General features: G+C 50.5%; 2 protein-coding genes across 2 annotated transcripts; one reads left to right on the forward strand and one right to left on the reverse strand.

The window, feature by feature from the left end:
- Window positions 1-9,864: 9,864 nt before the first annotated feature.
- LOC141478530 (olfactory receptor 14A16-like) lies at window positions 9,865-10,815 on the reverse strand. Its single transcript, XM_074167566.1, has one exon. The coding sequence runs from the start codon at window positions 10,798-10,800 to the stop codon at window positions 9,865-9,867; it is 936 nt and encodes a 311-aa protein (XP_074023667.1). The 5' UTR covers window positions 10,801-10,815.
- A 6,884-nt stretch (window positions 10,816-17,699) lies between these two features.
- On the forward strand, window positions 17,700-18,635 carry LOC141478533 (olfactory receptor 14J1-like). The gene has a single exon (XM_074167569.1). The coding sequence runs from the start codon at window positions 17,700-17,702 to the stop codon at window positions 18,633-18,635; it is 936 nt and encodes a 311-aa protein (XP_074023670.1).
- Window positions 18,636-19,306: the final 671 nt, after the last annotated feature.

Consider the following 19,306-nt stretch of genomic DNA (forward strand, 5'->3'; position numbering starts at 1 on the left):
CTAACTCTGTGGATGTCCCGTCTTGTACACTATATGGTCTCCTATTGAGTATTTCAAAGGGGCTCAAACCTTCTTTGGTTCTGGGTTTTGTTCTTATCCTGAGAAGGGCTAATGGTAATGACTGAGGCCAGGCCAAGTTAGCTTCCTGGCCTAGCTTCACAATCTGCGTTTTGATTAAGTGATTCATCTTTTCTACCTGACCACTCGATCGTGGGTTGTATGGGGTGTGAAGTTGCCAATCTATACCCAATAATCTGCTTGCTTTTGAAACAACCTTTGCTGTGAAATGAGATCCTCAGTCTGAGGAAGTCATTGCGGGAACCCCAAATCTTGGTATAATTTCTTGCAACAACACTTTAGCCACTTCTCTTGTTTTGTTGGTTCGGCAGGGAAATGCCTCTGGCCATCCTGAAAAGGTATCAGTTAATACTAATAGGTATCGAAACTCCTCTTTTCTTGGATGTTCTGAGAAATCAATTTGCCATTGTTGTCCCGGATAGTTTCCCTTCCCTGTTTGGCCAAACTGGACTCTGGGACCTGTCCTAGGGTTGTTCTGTAAACGTACCTCACACTGCTGAGTGACTTGTTTGACAGTGGCATATAGATTCCGAGCACATCTTAGCCTACTCAGGTATCTGTAAAGTGCCTCTGTTCCCCAATGGGATTTCCTATGTTCTGCCATGACTACAGCCCATAGTAACGAGAAAGGCACTATTATTTTTCCCTGTGGGGTTCTGGCCCGTTTCCCTTCAATTTTCCCATTTAAGTCTTCGATCAATTTGTGATCGTCCCTAGAATATCTAGGTTCGTCGTCAATTTGTATCTTACCATCTGGGACCAAGGATTGTACCTCTGCATTACCCATCTCTGCTGCTCTTTTGGCTTCTCGATCTGCCAGTGCGTTGCCCAGTTCCATAGCGGTGTTCCCTTTTTGGTGAGCTTTGCAGTGCATGATAGCCACTTTGGTAGGCAGTAATACTGCATCTAAGAGCTTGAGAATTTCTTCAGCATGTTTTATGTGCTTCCCTTGTGTAGATAAGAGTCCTCTTTCTCTCCAGACCGCCCCGTGAGCATGCACCACCCCAAAAGCATATTTAGAGTCTGTCCAGATATTTATTCATTTTCCTTTGGCTAATTCCAGCGCTCGGGTTAGTGCTATTACCTCAGCCTTTTGGGCTGATGTATTTGGGGCCAGGGCTTTGGACTCTATTACCTTCTCTGTGGTGGTTACCGCATAGCCAGCTTTGCGTATCCCCTGTTGAATGAAGCTGCTCCTGTCGATGAACCAGGAATCCTCTGCATCTTCCAATGGTTCTTCTTTCAGGTCTGGTCGACTGGAGTACACAGCCTCGATTGTTTCCAAGCAGTCATGGGTCACCGATTCTCCTTCGGTTCCGCTGAGGAAAGAGGCTGGATTGACAATATTAGTTACTGTTATTTCTACATCATCTTGCTCTATCAGGATAGCCTGGTACTTGAGAAACCTCTGAGGTGAAAGCCAATGCCCCCCTTTTACTTCCAGTACTGCTGAGACGGTATGTGATACCATAACTGTGATTTTCCAGCCTAGGGTGAACTTACGGGCCTCTTGGATGTTTATTACCACTGCTGCCACTGCTCAGACACAGCTAGGCAACCCTTTACTTACTCCGTTGAGCTGTTTAGAGAAGTATGCCACCGCCCTTCGATAGGGTCCCAGATTCTGAGCTAGGACTCCTAAGGCCATTCCTTGCTTTTCATAGGAAAACAACCAGAAAGGTTTAGTAGTGTCTGGTAGTCCCAGGGCGGGTGCTTCCATTAACCTCTTTTTTAACTGATGGAAGGCTCTGTCCACTTCCTTATTCCACACAATAGTCTTTGAGTTAGGTTTTAATAACCCGTATAGCGGCTTTACCAAGAGTCCGTAGTTATATATCCAGAGACGACACCATCCTGTCATTCCTAGAAAGGTCCAAAGTTCCTTAGGCTTCTGTGGTCGAGGTGTCTGGCAGATGGCTTCTTTCCTCTCCTTCCCTAGTGTCCGTTGGCCTGCGGTTATTTCATATCCCAGATAGGTCACTTGCTGCTGGGCTATCTGTGCCTTCTGTGGAGAGACTTTGTAGCCATTGAGTCCAAGAAAATTTAGTAGGCTCACAGTCCATTCTATACGTATCTCCCTTGTGTCAGTGGCGAGTAATATATCGTCCACATACTGCAATACCACTCCTGTCCCAGGCAGGCGTTCCCACTGTTCTAAATCTTTGGATAGCTGATTTCCAAAAAGTGTTGGACTATTTTTAAAGCCCTGTGGTAGCACAGTCCACGTGAGCTGTGTTTTCCTTCCGGATTCTGGGTTTTCCCATTCGAATGCAAATAAAAGTTGGCTCTCTGGGCTCAGAGGTAAGCAGAAAAAGGCATCCTTTAGGTCCAAGACGGTAAACCATGCCAATTCAGGTACCAGTTTAGTTAGGAGAGTGTATGGATTTGCTACTACCGGATGTAAATCCTCAACAATTTTGTTGATAGCCCTGAGATTCTGTACTATGCGATAGCTACCATCCGGCTTTTTGACAGGTAATATTGGAGTGTTATACTCTGATTCACATTCTTTCAGCAGCCCATACTTCCTATCCTATCCTAGCCCATACCCTATCCTGTCCTATCCCAGCCCTTCCTTCCTATCCTCTATCCTGAGGGGATACTGTTTAATTCTCACCAGTCGTGCTCCTTGTTTGGGCTTTATCACTATAGGGGAAGCACTTTTTGCTCTCCCCGGCACTCCCGAGGCCCATACCCCCGGATAAATTCGATCTTTAATTTCCTCAGGCACTCCTCGAGTAATGGGAGTTCCTGTCAGAGCCAAACTTAATGCTTCAATTAGTTGATCTTCTCTTATCCAAAGTTCTATGTTTCCTTTTTTTGAACTTGATTTCTGCTCCCAATTGTTCTAATAAATCTCGTCCTAGCAGGGGTTTCGGGGAGCTTGGCATATATAAGAATTTGTGTATCCCTAATTGTTTTTCCAATTTGAACCTAAGAGGTTTGAGAAAATATGCCTTTTCACTCTGGCCAGTGGCTCCCTTTACTGTTACAAAATCGGCATCAATAGGGGTCAGGGCTTGATTCAAGACCGAGAACGTTGCTCCTGTATCTACCAAAAATTCTATTTCTTGTTGCCTTCTCCCTAGCCTTAGAGTAACCAGTGGATCCGCTAGGTTGTATTCCCCAGGTCCCCGTCAGTCTCTTTTAAAATGGGCCTGAATTTTGTCTTTGTCTTTTCGTCTCTTTGGACACTCATTCTTCCAATGTCCCCTCTGCTTACACCATGCACATTGATCTCTTTCTAATGGTTTCCTAAAGTTCCCATTTCTTATTCCCCCTCCCTCTTGTAGTGCTGCTACCAGTGCCCGTTTGTCCTTTCTCCTATCCTCTTCTTCTCGGTTGCTAAATACTCTCCATGCCTCATCTAACAGAGTCTCTAGATTTCTGCTTTCAGTTGTTCTTAGCTTTTGCAGCTTCCTCCGGATGTCACTAGCGGACTGTCCTATAAAGAGAGACACTAACTGCTGGATTCCTGTCTCTGGTCCTGGGTCCAGGGGGGTGTAGCATCTCATTGCATCTCGTAATTTGTCCAGGAACTCCGAGGGAGTCTCCTTCGGTCCTTGTCTTACAGCATATAGCACTGACCAATTAATGGCTTTCGGGATAGCTCTCTCCATCCCTTTTATAACCCAATCTCTATAACTGTGTAATGCTTCCAAGTGAATGTTTCTATTCGGGTCCCAATGAGGGTCCTGCAAGGGGAAATAGTCTTTAATGTCTTTTCCTGAATCTCTCAGGTGGTCCGTGGCTATATCTTGAGCAGTTTTCAAAATCTGTTGTTTTTCAGTTTCTGTCAGGTGGTCTAACAATAACTGGATATCACCCCAGTCAGGATTGTGTTGCTTTACCAGAAACTGAAAATGTTTAGTGACCCCTACGGGATCATTCCGATAATTTTTCACCACGTTTTTCCAGGTTTCTAAATCAAATGAGGAAAAAGGGACTCTTATCAACAGAGGTCCTTCTGGACCCACGGCTTCCCTTAAGGGTGCCTGAATCAATGCTCGCCCTGTTCCCTTTCGGGTACAGGACGATACCAGGCTATCAGGTGGGGTTCCGGAATCAGCTTCTCTATCTCCCTGGGAAACGGAATCCCCATTTTCGTCTCCCATTACCTTAACCGGCGGTAAGTAAGTTTCAAGTAAATCCCCTTCTTTAAAATCCCGAATCTTCCCAGGCTTTGTGCATCTCTGCCCTATGCTACAGGCCAAACAACATCTTTTTATATTTCCCTTCATTTCTTTCCTTTTTTCTTTCTCTAAGGCTAATACCATCGGGTCTTGTGGAGGTAATAGCCCGCAGTCCCGTTGGTACTCTGGGTGGTTCCGAAGGGTGAAAAACATGTCCGCATATGTGGCTTCGTCCCGCTTTCCTTCCCTTCTAAGGAATAGCATTAATTGTAGTATGGTATTATAATTAAGGGTCCCATTGAAGGGCCATTTCTCCTGATCATCTAACTTGTAAAGAGGCCTCCATTGATTACAATATTTAATTAAGGTTTTATTGTCTACACTGCCACCTGGTGGGCCTCTGATCTCTTTCCAGTGTGCTAAAATACACCCTAGGGGACTCTTTTTCAGTATCCCGCCTCCCTGATTGTTGCCCATTTTATGTTCTCCTCACCCCCTTGATTAAGATCTCAGTATGTCACTTAAGAGTTATTCCTGTTTCCCTCCCGGGAAATGGTACAGCTATATCCCTGTCGCTACCTTATCTCCGGGGGTAGGCTATGTCTCCACAGATTACTCGTTTCAACTCTCCTGCCCGCTCGATCTTTTCCCACTCAGTCCAGCTACCACACTGTGGACAGCACAAATCGTCCCCCCGGTCTACCCAAACCTCTGTATCGCAAGCAAAACACTTTAAGATAAAAATAGGGTCACAAGATATCCCGTCAATCAAGTGTACAGGGCAATACCACCCAATACTTGGTTCGTACAGTGTTTCCTTACAGTCTGTCATACACTTCGTTCGTCTCCAGACGCTCTCCTCGCAGAGAACACGGAACCGTGGATCGGAACTCCGCACTCGCTCCGCAGCAGTGCCGCGTCTCAATCACTCGTTTCACTCATACAATAATCTCCACCTTATATTAGACAATAACATGGTAGTGGTACCTTATGACAAATACAACAAATAACAACTAGTATTACAATTCCACACACTAACACAAAAACCAAAACCGAGGGATCCCACACAAGCATAACCCAAATTAATTTCCCACTGTTAGCCCAAGGTTCAGCATACCCTGGGGCGAGTACAACGACTCTCTACCATGCGTAGGACGTCTCCTCACGACTTACAGGTTCTCCTTTAGAAAAATCTGAACATACCTGGTCCGCAATAGATGGTCCTTGTCTGTCCCCGCGGTGATCTGGATGAGCGAGGGAGTCCTCCCGAGAAATCTCGGGGGTACCCAGAGGAGTCCCGTCCTCAGCAGGTCCTGCAGCCGGACAGAGAGTGTCCCATCTGGGGTGCCAAATTGACGTGCGGAAACAAACCCTACAACTCGAATAGAGTTATAAAGCAGGTATGTGTATTGCAGCGCCGGGTGCAAGGGGGATTTCTCCTCCTAACTCGCACACCCTTATGCTGAACCCGTAGTTATTTATAATGTAAATCATACATATGCAAACTATGGGATGGACTAATACAATTAGTTCTAAGAATAGGTGTGACTATGTTAATTATTTCCGGGGCCTCATCATAATGTCTCCTCCTCCAGGCATGTGCGTATCTTCTCCTGGTGTTTTTCTTTGGGGCGGGGGGGTTTAGGGAGTGAATTCCACAGTCACTGAACTGGTTCCCACCGATTGTTTTGCTGGTAGGGGCCATAAAGCCTCTTGCTATCTTCCTGTAGTCGATTGGGATGTTCCCGTTTGTCTTCTGAGTGGTCTGACAGGGGTCGTAAAGCTTCTTGTTATCCTTCCAATCGATCGGGATGTTCCTGTTTGTCTACGGAGTGTTCTTTCAAGGCTGGGGCCCACGTCCGCTAATTGGGAATTCCTTTGTTTTCTTTCCTCCCCTCCAAGGTTGAGATATAGGTCCCTGGCATGATTAATCCTTCTATTTTCCATTTCAATACCATCGAAATCTTTACACCCGTGACCATGCGTGAGAAGCAAAAAATCTACGGCAGCTCTATTTTGTAGAGTTGCATGCCGTACCAAGTCTACATCCAACAGTAGCCCAAAAAGTGCTACCGAAGTAGCATTGCTCTGCTTTGCGAGCCAACACCCTAGCTTTCGCAAGGACATTAATGCACGAGCAGAGGCTACTCCAGGGGCGAAGGAGGAGGAAAAAACAACTGCAGGCGGCTGCCAGAAGGTTATGCGATCATCACACTTGGAGGTGAATGCATGGCTCAATGATCTTTTTCTCCTGTAAAACTCCTTTGTGTGTGTGTGATTAAGTATCATCACCCCTCATAAGTATCATCGGACCCCTCAAGGGTCCGTCCTGGGACCAGTACTGTTTAACATTTTTATCAAAGACATAGACAGAGGGATTGAGAGCACCATCAGCAAGTTTGCAGATGACACCAAGTTGTGTGGTGTTGTCGATACACCAGAGGGACGGGATGTCATTCAGAGGGACCTGGACAGGCTGGAGAGGTGGGCCCAGTTGAACCTCATGAGGTTCAACAAAAGCAAGTGCAGGATTCTGCACCTGGGAAGAAACAATCCTCAGGATAAATACAGACTGGAGGATGAGAAAGCAGCCCTGAGGAAAGGGACTTGGGGGTGCTGATGGACGAGAAGCTGGACATGAGCAGGCAGCGTGCACTTGCAGCCCAGATGGCAAATCACATCCTGGGCCGCATCAAAGGAAGTGTTGCCAGCAGATCCAGAGAGGTGATTCTGCCGCTTTGCTCTGCTCTGGTGAGACCTCACCTGGAGTACTGTGTGCAGGTCTGGAGCCCTCAATATAGAAAGGACATGGACCTGATGGAGCGGGTCCGGAGGAAGGCTACTAAAATGATCAGGGGGTTGGAGCACCTCTCCTGTGAGGACAGACTGAGGGAGCTGGGGTTGTTCAGCCTGTAGAAGAGGAGGCTCCGGAGAGACCTCAGAGCGGCCTTCCAGTACCTGAGGGGGGCTACAGGAAAGCTGGGGAGGGTCTGTTTACAAAGGCCTGCAGCGACAGGACGAGGGGCAATGGCTTTAAGTTGGAGAAGAGGAGATTTAGATTGGATATTAGGAAAAAGTTCTTTACCATGAGGGTGGTGGAACACTGGAACAGGTTGCCCAGGGAGTTGGTTGAGGCCCCTTCCCTTGAGATATTCAAGGTGAAGCTCGATGAGGCCCTGGGCAACCTGGACTAGTTGGGGGTGTCCCTGCTGACTGCGGGGAGGTCGGACTAGATGACCTTTGGAGGTCCCTTCCGGCCTGGACCAATCTATGAATCTATGAATCTATTTTCTGCTGACTTCTTTTTTTTTTTTACGCAAGGAGGCTGGTTCCTTAGATCCATTAGCATACTTCCTCAGAAAACACATTTTGAATCCCAAGAATTGGATTGAATACTACTATTTGTTTGTAATTGTTATTATCACAGGTATAAAACCCAAATATGAATTAAATAAAAGAACAACAGATTGTCCTGATTTTTATTGAGATAGCCTTGGAGTTACTCAAAGATGACGGATTCCTTAATGACATTGAAATGGTATGTATTCAAATAATTTATTTAGAGCATCCTTGATCTCCTGGTTCCTCATGCTGTAGATGAGGGGGTTTACTGCTGGAGACACCACCAAGTAGAGAACTGCCACTACCAAGTTCAGAGCTGGGGAGGAGAAGAAGGGGGGCTTCAAGTAGGCAAACATGGCAGTGGTGAGAAACAAGGAGACCACAGCCAGATGGGGGAGGCATGTGGAAAAGGCTTTGTGCTGTCCCTGCTCAGAGGGGATCCTCAGCACGGCCCTGAAGATCTGCACATAGGACACCACGATGAACAGAAAACACACAAAGAATAAACAGGCACTGACCACAAGAAGCCCAACTTCCCTGAGGTAGGAGTCTGAGCAGGAGAGCTTGAGGATCTGAGGGATTTCACAGAAGAACTGGCCCAGGACATTGCCCTGGCAGAGGGGCAGTGAAAATGTATTGGCCGTGTGCAGGAGAGCATAGGGGAAAACACTGCCCCAGTCTGGACAAGGAGAAGCTGAGAGCTGTGTTCTTGAGAAATCCCTCAGAGTCAAACACTGCAGCAAGGTCCCATGCCAGTTGGTGAGATCTCAATCAACAGACATTTTCAATATTGAACAAGACGTGGCTACGAGCAGCTGATCCAGCTGGCGGTGTCTGACAATGGGCTGGGCTGAGACACCAGCTGTGACAAGAGCTTTGGGACTTATGTGCAATAAGTGTTGGTAGGAAACGGGTTCCCTTTTGATGGAGGATGGCAGTGGAGTTGGGTATCGCTGAGCCCTGGAGGAGGACTGAGGTGACCATGCAGCAAAGGGCTGGGGTGTACGGCCAGAGATGGGAATGCCTGGTGTGTGGAAGAGATCTGGGACAGTTTTCCCTGGGCAGCTTCCCTGAGCTGTCCATGGAATATGGCACTGTCCAGGCCTCTCTCTTTTGCACCTTTGGTGCCTGGCTTTCTTCACCACGACACCTGAGTCTGCACTGTGAGCCCTGACCCTGCACACTCACAGTCTGAGCTCTACGCTGGTCTTTTCCTCTCCTGGGAATGTTCCAGTCCAGATGCTCCCCACCTCTCCTGCCCTCTCCCCAAACCAGCCAAGCCCAGCAGCCCCCTCTGGGCTGGTCCCACAGTATTGCCCACCACAGGGTGCTGCAGGGCTTTGGGCGCTCACCCCACAGCCCCAGCCCCTCTGAAGGGCACAGCAGCTCCTGGGGGCGAGACAAGGAGCTCAGCCTCCCCATTAGCCCCAGGCTGGAGCTGGCCCCAAGGGAACAAGGCAATCAGGCCGGTCACCCTCTGCCTCTCCTGAATTCATATTGTACATGATCCCCAACCTTGACTGAGTTTGCCTGCTCCTCTGCTCCCATCAGTCCCACTCCCCTGGACAGCACGACAGTCCTGGCCCTGGGGTTCCTCAGGCAGCTCCGGCATTTCTCCAGTCTCCCTTTCCCATGCCCACTGGGTCCTTGCTGACTTTCAGGGCACAGCAGAAGTCCTTGTTTGTTCACACCGCAAATTAGTGGGTTTTTGGGGGGAGAATTCACCTCTGAGCATGTTTCGTCTTGTGTGTCTCCATTCACTCACACCTCAGGGCGTGTGGCGAGTCCCTATGCTCTCCTTATCCCTCCAAAAGCAATGCCATAGAATCTGTTGTATTCTGAGTCCTGACACATGTGAAGCAGCCTGAGGTGGTAATCAGGAGCTCATGCACCATCACCACTGCCACTGGACACAAGACGAAAGCCTTTAAAACCAGAACATTTGGTCCAATGGAACCCAAAAGTACAGTGAGCTTAACCCCTAACACAGAGAGAACACAAGGAGAAAAGACTCTTCAAAAGACCAATTCCTTGGATGTATTACTGGCAGCACCTTTGGAGGAGGGGCCTTGTCCCCAGGCCTGCACCTGGGAGAAGCGCTTTTATTGAAGAGCTGCCATTGGTCACTTATGGTGACTCATCGGTCACTTTTGACAAAGTGTTGTGCAAGGGTCACACAAAACTGGATCAAACCTCAAGAGAAGTAGTATAAACCCAGTAAACTATCCATAAGTAGGATTAGTGCAAGAGGAAAAAAAAAGCTCGTTGCCATACATAAATTCTAGGAAATGTTTAGAGAAGCAGAGGCAGGTTATTGTCGGTGAAATAGCGTCCATTTGTCTAGTTTCCATAGGGCATCCTTGAGCTCCTGGTTCCTCATGCTGTAGATGAAGGGGTTCATAGTTGGAGGTACCAATGAGTACAGAACTGTCACCACCAAATTTAGGGATGGTGAGGAAATGAAGTGGGGCTTCAAGTATGCAAACATGGCAGTGCTGAGAAACAGGGAGACCACGGCCAGATGGGGGAGGCACGTGGAAAAGGCTTTGTGCCGTCCCTGCTCAGAGGGGATCCTCAGCACGGCCCTGAAGATCTGCACATAGGACACCACAATGAAAACAAAACAGCCAAATGCAATACAGACACTGACCACAAGAAGCCCAACTTCCCTGAGGTAGGAGTGTGAGCAGGAGAGCTTGAGGATCTGGGGGATTTCACAGAAGAACTGGCCCAGGACATTGCCCTGGCAGAGGGGTATTGAAAATGTATTGGCTGTGTGTATCAGAGCATAGAGAAAAACACTGCCCCAGGCAGCTGCTGCCATGTGGACACAAGCTCTGCTGCCCAGGAGGGTACCGTAGTGCAGGGCTTTGCAGATGGCAACGTAGCGGTCATAGGCCATGATGGTGAGAATGTAATACTCAGATGACACAAAAAAGAAAAACAAAAAGAGCTGGGCCACGCAGCCCCAGTAGGTGATGGCCCTGGTTTCCCACAGGGAATTGGCCATGGCTTTGGGGAGAGTGGTGGAGATGGAGCCCAGGTCAAGAACGGAGAGGTTGAGGAGGAAGAAGTACATGGGGGTGTGGAGGCGGTGGTCACAGGCTATGGCAGTGATGATGAGGCCGTTGCCCAGGAGGGCAGCCAGGTAGATGCCCAGGAAGAGCCAGAAGTGCAAGAGCTGCAGCTCCCGTGTGTCTGCAAACTTCAAGAGGAAAAATTTAGTGATGGAGCTGCCGTTGGACATTTTCTTCTTCTGGGCATGGGCGCTCTGTTTGAGGAAGAAAACACAGTAAGATAAGATAGATTTAGCTGAGAAAAGTCTAATCAGTTTCTCATAGAAAACTCTAAAACTTCCTCTCCTCTTTCAGGAAGACCTTTGGCAGGTCCCTTGCCTGAGCTGTGGTTGGTTCTGGCTGAGGGTGCCACTGGGAGCAGAGGGCTCTGCTGTGGCCTCTGCAGGATTGAGTCCTGCCCTACAGCAATTGCTAAAGAGGAAGATGGTGTTATCTCAGATTAAATTCACTTTTGATATCAAAACGCTTTGCAGCATTGTCACTCCCAATTCACCCAAACGTAGAGCAGAGCTGAGGGGACTGTTTTGTGTATTTTGTTCCAGTTGCCCCAACACAGGAATCCAGTTTCCAAGCGCAGATCTCCAAACCCCTTTTCCCATCTTATCATACCTGAGGAGGATGTCAGCTCTCCCCTCCCAGCCAGAGGGGACACAGAGGGCTCCTTGCAGCTGCCCACATAGAGCCCTCCAGCAGCGTCTCCTTGGCCTTAGCTCGGTGCTGTCTTCTCTGTTGGGCACATAGAAAACACAGAGGTGTCATGGGACAGTTGTGACCTTCTAGATGGCAGCGTGCAGCCCAGTAGGAGCACCCCAGGGAAAGAGTCAAATGTCTTAAAAATGGGGTGGCCTGAAAGGTCTTCTCCAGCCTGGCACATTGCAGTGCTGAGCCCCAACATTCGGGAGAAGATTTGGGGTTTTTTTTCCTCCATGGAAGAATCTGCACGGCAAGACCCACAGTGCTGGTGTCTCAGCCGAACCTGAATCCCCATCTCCCGCTTTGTTGGTCGAGCTGCTGGGGAGGAAACTGATGGCCGAGTGTTTGTGACACTGAGGGTGGGGGCTACACTGTGCGGGAGAGCAGACCTGCGAGTTGCTCCAGGGAAGGGGCTTGCACCGCAGGAGGTGGCAGATGGACCCCGAATCCCCCCTCCCACCATGTTTCTGGGATCTCTGCCCTTTCCCTCTCTGACGATGTCTCTGCTGCCTGGAGCTGTCTCTGCCGGGAATGGCTTCTCTGTGCCCAAGTCTCCTCCCTTTCAGCGCCCACAGAAAAAGAGCCCCATCCCACCCTCTGTGTGCTCAGCTCTGCCCTGCAAACACCTCCTGGCAGCAGGGACCTGCTCCAGGGCATCTCTGTCTGTGCAGGGGCTAAGGAGCAGCTCAGAAAGCTCTTAAAGAGAGGGGTGACCCCATGCCTTCTCGAGAGTGGAAAAACAAATTCCCATCTCCCACTTCAAACCCAGCCAACCATGAGGACTAATCTCAAAGCACAGGCTCCTTCCCTTTCAGGTAACCCTGACTTTGACCATCCTCTTGAAAAGTTTCCTTGGAAATGACCTGGGGGTGATTCCCCAGAGGCGCAGGGACACTCTGTGGAAGGACAACCCTGGGCACCCCTGGCTGCACAACCAGCTTTGTACCCCTGCAGTCACTCCCAAGACAAGGAATCCATCATTCCCTCTCCCACGGACGTGCAGCAGGGAAGCCCAGCTCAAGAGCAGTTCCTCCCTCTCTACACTAGAGAAAGGACAAGACTCCTCCTGCCAGATCCTACAGGCTGTGGGATGAACCAGCTCTAGGATGTCCCCCAAAGAACACCAAATTCAGTAAACTGCAAGCCTAAGCCCTGTAGACTTACCATGTAGAGGTCTGTAAAGATTTCTCCCCTGGTGAGATCTCAGCCATCCTCCCACTCCTAGAGTGCCTTTAACCTCTCTGCCTTGCTCCTCTAACCTCGAAACCTGCAGGCAGTGCCCTCAGCCCAGCTGTGTTTTGGGCAGAGCTGTCTCTCTATGGTGTTGCCTGGTTGCCATGAGCTTCCTCCATCCCAGGAGCCCGGCCCAGCTCAGCAGCAGAGGAGCAGCCCAAGGCAGCTCTTTCTCTGCCTCCTCTGGGCTCCCCAGAGGTGTCCCTGGGGCTCCAGGGGAACGTACTGTGGAACAGGCTGAAGTCATCAATGATGTTCCTATCTCTGACCAGACACCACTTTCCACCAGAGGTATTTCTTGTATTAGGAAAAGATTTGGGCATAAGAAGCACCGACAGGACACAAGGAAGACTACAGCAAAGGATCTAAATTCTCCAAGCTTGGGGGAGTGGGGGTGGGATGTGTCTTCAATGGAGTGAATTTAGACATTTCATTCTCTCTTCCTGGTCCCAGGGCTAGAAAGACATTCAGCAATCTTTTGTCCGTGTCAGTCTCTGCTCTGATGCAAAGCCTTTGCACACACAGGGTCTTAGACACGTTCCAAGTTTTCCTCTGGAAAAGATGAGCTTCCCTGTGCTTTAGCATATGAAGCGTATGTACTTCAGCCCTGACGTACCTCAAAGCCCTCAACCAGGGGCACAGACAGGATGAGCTGGAGCCGTTACCGTTGGAGACAGAGCTGTGGATTGCTGGACTGAGGGAGAGCAGTGGTGATCTTTTACCTGGAAGTCAGCAAGGCTTTCAGCATCCTCCCCCACAAAATCCTTGTGTCCAAGATTGGCCATTACGGTCAGCATCGGTGTTGAAGTAGATGTGTAAAAAACAAGTTGGATGGTTGGGCTTGGAAGGATGCTAGAGAAAGGGAGAAACTTTTCAGTCATGAGGATAGTCAAGCACTGGAAGTTTTTTCCCAGGGAGCGTGTGCCAGCTCTGTCCTGGAAAGTAACCAAGGTGTGTTTGGATAAAGCCCTGAGTAACCTGCTCTGACCCTGCTTTGAGGAAGAGGTTGGCTGAGCCACCTCCCAAAGACCCTTCCAGCATGAACAAGGCTGTCCTTCCTCCTCCTTCATGTTTTCAAGTGAGGGAAAGCTCTCAGGTTCTCCCTGACCACAGAAATCATTCACATCAGGTGCAGGAGTGCTTTACACATACCCTCAGACAGCCCTGAGCACATCTTTGGCATCCCTTTTCATTTCCCCCAAGCCAATTTCTTCCTTGTCACTATCCCAATACCCTTCCAAAACGAACAGCCCACCTTGTTTATCTTTTCAGAGCAGGTTCCTCAATAAGTGTCAGCATCCATGTACAGAGTCTGCACATCAGCCAGGCATCAAAGCCAGCGTTACAGGAACGTAGACAAGACACTTGGCCGGTTCCTTGAAACGAGGAATGGGTGTGCCATGGCACCGGAGATTCCTGACAGCACCTAAGATTTAAGTGCGGAGAAGTGTGAGTCCTCACCAGGTGTCCTGGCCAGTCTCCTGACCCATGTGGTGTTTCAGCCTCTGAAGAGAATCAAAACACGCTTTTTGGCTGCATTAGTTCCGTTTTACATGCTGACACGCAGGGCAGAAGAAAAGGGTACTGAACTGGATGGGACTTGAGCAACATGGTCTAGTGGGAGGTGTCCCTTCTCATGGCAGGGGGGGTGGAACAAGAGGATCTTTAAGGTCTCTTCAACTCTGAAGCTGAGTTGCTTCAGGCAGTATTTGATATGCATACAATGCAAAAAAGTTGTGAAGGTGAGTGGGTGTGCAAGAAACAGGAAAACTTCCCCATCCAATGGAGCTCTGCAGGAGGAGGATGGAGCTGTACACGGCATGAGGAGATACAAGTGGTATCAGCACAAGGAGAAGACTTTTGTAGGGAAAGCTGTGCAAGGGAGCACCCTGACTTCACCCAGCTGAGAGCAGAGACCAGACAGTGTGCTGAAGGGACGGGGAGAAGTGTCCTGGGTTAAAAGAGCGGGGATGGCAGAAGGCTGGAGAGATTGTGAGCTCAGTGAAAAAGCTTAGGTGTTGGGGCACATGTGCAGCAGCCCAGCACCTGATGTGAGTCACTTCTGGGGTCAGGGAGAACCTGAGAGCTCTCCCTAATTTGGAAACATGAAAGGGAAAGGAGGATCGCATCATTCAGGCTCAAAGGGAACTCAGGAGGTGTCTTGACCAACCTCCCACTCAAAATAGGGTCAGACCTGAAGAGTCAGGGCTTTGTTCAAAGATGTCTCGATTCCTTCCCGGGACAGAGCTGTTGGACTCTCTCTGGGAAACAGCTTCCAGTGCTCAACTATCCTCATGCTGGAAAAAGTTCCTCCTTATCTGGCTTGACGGACTCTTGTTTCAGCCCATTGCCTCTTGTCCTTGTATCTTCTACAATGGATCCGAGTCTGGCTCAGTCTTCCTTCCGTGCAATGTTGCTCCACGTTCCCCCCAAGATCTCCTCTCCTCCAAGCTGAACAAGCCCAGCCCTCTAAGCCTCTTCTCACAGTACAAGTTCTCTCACCCTTGGTGTCCCTCCAGTGACCTGGCTCCCGTTTTCAAGCTCTCTCTGGCACGGTGTGGTGTCAAGACCTAGGGAAGTATTCTGGGTATGGTGTAACAAGTGCTGAGCAGACTGGCTGTGCTCCTGCTCCTGCAACCCAGGAAGCTGTTGGCCGCCTTTGCTGATGGCTCATGTTTTGCCCAAGAGAACCCAAGGACCACCAGAGCCTTTCCCGCAGAGCTGCTGCCCACCTGGGCAGTCCCTGGTCTCTGTCATGGCATGGGCTTAGTCCACCTCATGGGTCAGGACCTATTGGCTCTCCTGAAGTTCCTATTGGCCTATCCCTCTAGCCTGTCTAGGTCTCTCGGGACGGCAACCTTGACCTGCAGTGCAGTGTCTATTCTCTTCCTTGTGAGGTCATCTGCAAATGTTATGAAAAAGGACTCTCTCATACACTAAGCCGAAGACAGCCTCCCAGCTTGTAGAAATCAGATCCTGCCCTGTCACCCTCCTGGTGTGCTGCCTCACGATAGGATAAGGAAAGGCGATTCTTGTGATTCTCAGGGTTCTCATGCCCAACTCTTCTCCTGACAGGAGAAATGACGCTGCTGGAAATGAGCATCTCTCCTAGAATCTCTCTCATCTCCTGAGGGAATATTATGGATGACTTCAGCCTGTTTCAGAGTAGATTCCCCTGGAGCCCCAGAGACATCCCCAGGGAGAGCAGAGGGGGCAGAGAAAGTGCTGCCTTGGGCTGTTCCTCTGCTGCTGAGCTGGGCCGGGCTCCTGGGATGGAGGGAGCTCCTGGCCATGGGGCAGCGCTGGCAGAGAGACAGCTCTGCCCAGGAGCAGCTCCTCTGCCAAGCGCAGCAGGGCTGAGGGCACTGCCTGCAGGCACCGAGGGGAAACGTGTTAAACCAGGAGAGCTTAAAAGCGTTCAGGAATGGACGAAAGCTGAGAGCTCACTGCAGGAGAAACCTTCACAGCCTTTGACAGGGTAAGTATCTGGCTGCAGGGCATTGAATCTGCAGTTGCTGGAGGGATCTCCAGAAGCTGCACAACCCACCGCCCGTGGGATCCGTAAGTACAACTGTCACAGTTGCTCTAGTGTAGAGGAGAAGGAGAACTTGTGGAGCGGGGCTTCCCTGCTGCCAGGGCAGACGGACAGGGCATGATGTGTCTCTCTGGTGCAGTATAACGCAGAGAGGCTTCCTGGAGCAAGCTCCTTGGAGCAACCTTCCTGGAGCCGGCATAGCCCATGTCTAATTTTCTGTCAGGAAGGCTGTCAAGGATCCCTTGGTGTTGAGAAGGATGTGCTCAAGATCGGGGCATCCCCACCACACCAGCAAAGGGAGAGGACTTGTCGGCTGCCTTCTCCCCGGGATGGCTGCAGGGCTGTGAAGGTGGGTGTGCAGCCAGGGGTGCCCAGGGCTGTCCTTCAGAGTAGGGTCCCCGTGTCCCAGGGAACTGTGTGCTGGGGCAATGAGTGGCTTGTAGTGTGGGGAGAAGCTGTGGAGGGAAGGAGTGATCCCAGTCTGGGCACAGAAGGGTCCTTCTGCAGTGGAGAGGATGCTGCGTGGGTCAGGTTTGCTCACAGCTCCAGCTCACCCCCAGGACATTTAAAGAGGGTCATTTTGAAGAAGCATTTCAAGGCAGCATTTGCCTGAAAGAAGAGGAATCTGGGCTTTGAGTTTTCCACTCTTGGTGGGCCGGATGGGCAGTGGGAGATGGGAATTTACGTCTCCTTTCTGGAGAAGGCAATGAGACCCCGGTTCTGGTTAGATTTTCTCCGAGCCGCTCCTTGGCCCGTGCAGACCCAGAGATGCCCCTGGGCCATTCCCTGCTGCAGGAGGTGTCTGCAGGGCAGAGCTGAGCCCTCAGCAGCTGGGATGGAGCCTCTGGGCACTGAAAGGGGGGAGACCTGGGGACAGAGAAACAGCCCCCGGCAGGGACAGTGCAGGCAGCAGAGACGTGGGCAGGCAGTGAGAGGGAGCTGCTTCATGAAAGGTGACGGGAGGGGGGATTCCAGCACTTCCCTGCCATCCCCTGCAGCGCAGATGTCTTCCCTGGAGCAACTCCCTGGTCTCCTCTCCCACACAGTAGAGACCCCAGCCCCTGAATATCCCGGGGATGTAGTCCTGAGTTGCCTTCCCAGCAGCCCAACCACCCAAGAGGAGAAATGCTGGAGTGTGTGACTGTGTCTCCCTGTCCTGACTCTCTTGGCAGGAGAACTTTGGCATGTTCCCTCCTTGGCCCTGCTGCCCTTGTTCTTCCCCTTCTTTTGGCTGTGGTGGGGGGTGAGGATTCAGGTGCAGCTCAGACACTGATGCTGCATGTCCTGTCATGCAGGTGTGTTCATGGAGGAAAAGCTTGCAAATCCCTAAATATCTGGGGCTCTGGGTACTGCAGTGTGTCTGCAGCCCCTGTTTGATTGTTGCTGTAGGGCAGGACTCAATCCTGCAGAGCTCACAGCTCTCTGATGCATCATCAGCCAGCACCCACCAGAGTGTACAAAGAGGACTTGCCAAAGGTCATTCCAAAAGGAAAGAGGCAGTTGAGTGGGTCTCTAAGAAAAATTAAATACTTTTATTTGAGAGAAGTCTGTCCCGTCTTCTCACTGACTTTACTTCAATGAACAGGTCTCCAAGCTGAGGGGAAGCAAATGTCCAATAGAAGCTCCATCAGTGAGTTCCTCCTCCTGGCATTTGCAGACACACGGGAGCTGCAGCTCTTGCACTTCTGGCTCTTCCTGGGCATCTACCTGGCTGCCCTCCTGGGCAACGGCCTCATCATCACTGCCATAGCCTGTGACCACCGCCTCCACACCCCCATGTACTTCTTCCTCCTCAACCTCTCCGTTCTTGACCTGGGCTCCATCTCCACCACTCTCCCCAAAGCCATGGCCAATTCCTTCTGGGACACCAGGGTCATCTCCTACTCAGGATGTGCTGCACAGGTCTTTTTCTTTGCCTTCTTGATCTCAGCAGAGTTTTATCTTCTCACCGTCATGTCCTACGACCGCTACGTTGCCATCTGCAAAGCCCTGCACTACGGTACCCTCCTGGGCAGCAGAGCTTGTGTCCACATGGCAGCAGCTGCCTGGGGCAGTGGGTTTCTCTACGCTCTCCTGCACACGGCCAATACATTTTCACTGCCCCTCTGCCAGGGCAATGTCCTGGGCCAGTTCTTCTGTGAAATCCCCCAGATCCTCAAGCTCTCCTGCTCACACTCCTACCTCAGGGAAGTTGGGCTTCTTGTGGTCAGTGCCTGTCTAGGCTCTGGTTGTTTTCTGTTCATCGTGGTGTCCTATGTGCAGATCTTCAGGGCTGTGCTGAGGATCCCCTCTGAGCAGGGATGGCACAAAGCCTTTTCCACGTGCCTCCCCCATCTGGCCATGGTCTCCCTGTTCATCAGCACTGGCTTCTTTACCTACCTGAATCCCCCCTCCATCTCCTCCCTGTCCCTGGATCTGGTTGTGTCAGTTCTCTGTTCGGTGGTGCCTCCAGCAGTGAACCCCCTCATCTACAGCATGAGGAACCAGGAGCTCAAAGAAGCATTGAAGAAACTCATTCAATGGGCTCCCCTCCAGCAGCAGTAGAGCTGCCCATCTCTCCTCAAAGGCTCTTCTTAGCTTTTGTCAGGAGGGTTTGTGCTTCATTTGTTTTTCATCTGGGATGATCATGTTCATACAGGAATGTCTGTATTCACTCCACATCTCCAGAAGCATGATCCTACTGTGCTGAATAATACAGAGGCCTTTGGTAAATGTGCCATCACAGTGTCAGAGCTGGCTTCCTGAGGAGCATCGCTGTAATCAAAGGGCAGCTCTCCCAAGGGCAGCTCCTGAAGCCTGGGCCCTTCTTCCTGCTGAAGGCAGGAGAAGGCTCCAGGAACTGCACTCGCCATGGCTGCTGCTGAGCTTGGTTCTCAGTGGGTTCACGGGGAGAGGGCACTGGGAGACTTTTTGGGGAGTGAGGGCTTGACCCAGCTCTCACTGTGGGTGCCCGGTGGCACTGGAGGTGGTGAATGGATGCTGAAGTTCCTGCTTTGGCCTGTCGTGCACTGCAGCAGAGCTGAATGGCCACTGCCTGGCTTTCTGGAGGGGAAACGGGAAACCCAAGAAGGGCCGAGGGCATCATCAGGGACACCATATACCAGGGGTTGGGCGTCCCACTAGAAGGGACCATCCAAGCTGGAGTCATCTAAAGGCAAAGCACTAATTTTAAGTATCTGTCCTGGGTTGGCTGTCACAGGACTAACTTGTCTTAC

The sequence above is a fragment of the Numenius arquata genome, unplaced genomic scaffold (assembly GCF_964106895.1).
Source record: "Numenius arquata unplaced genomic scaffold, bNumArq3.hap1.1 HAP1_SCAFFOLD_744, whole genome shotgun sequence".
NCBI classification, from domain to species: Eukaryota; Metazoa; Chordata; class Aves; order Charadriiformes; family Scolopacidae; genus Numenius; species Numenius arquata.

Bases quoted from the DNA above. Each gene is read 5' to 3' on its own strand.
- LOC141478530 (XM_074167566.1), bottom strand. From the start codon at position 10,800: ATGTCCAACGGCAGCTCCATCACTAAATTTTTCCTCTTGAAGTTTGCA.
- LOC141478533 (XM_074167569.1), top strand. From the start codon at position 17,700: ATGTCCAATAGAAGCTCCATCAGTGAGTTCCTCCTCCTGGCATTTGCA.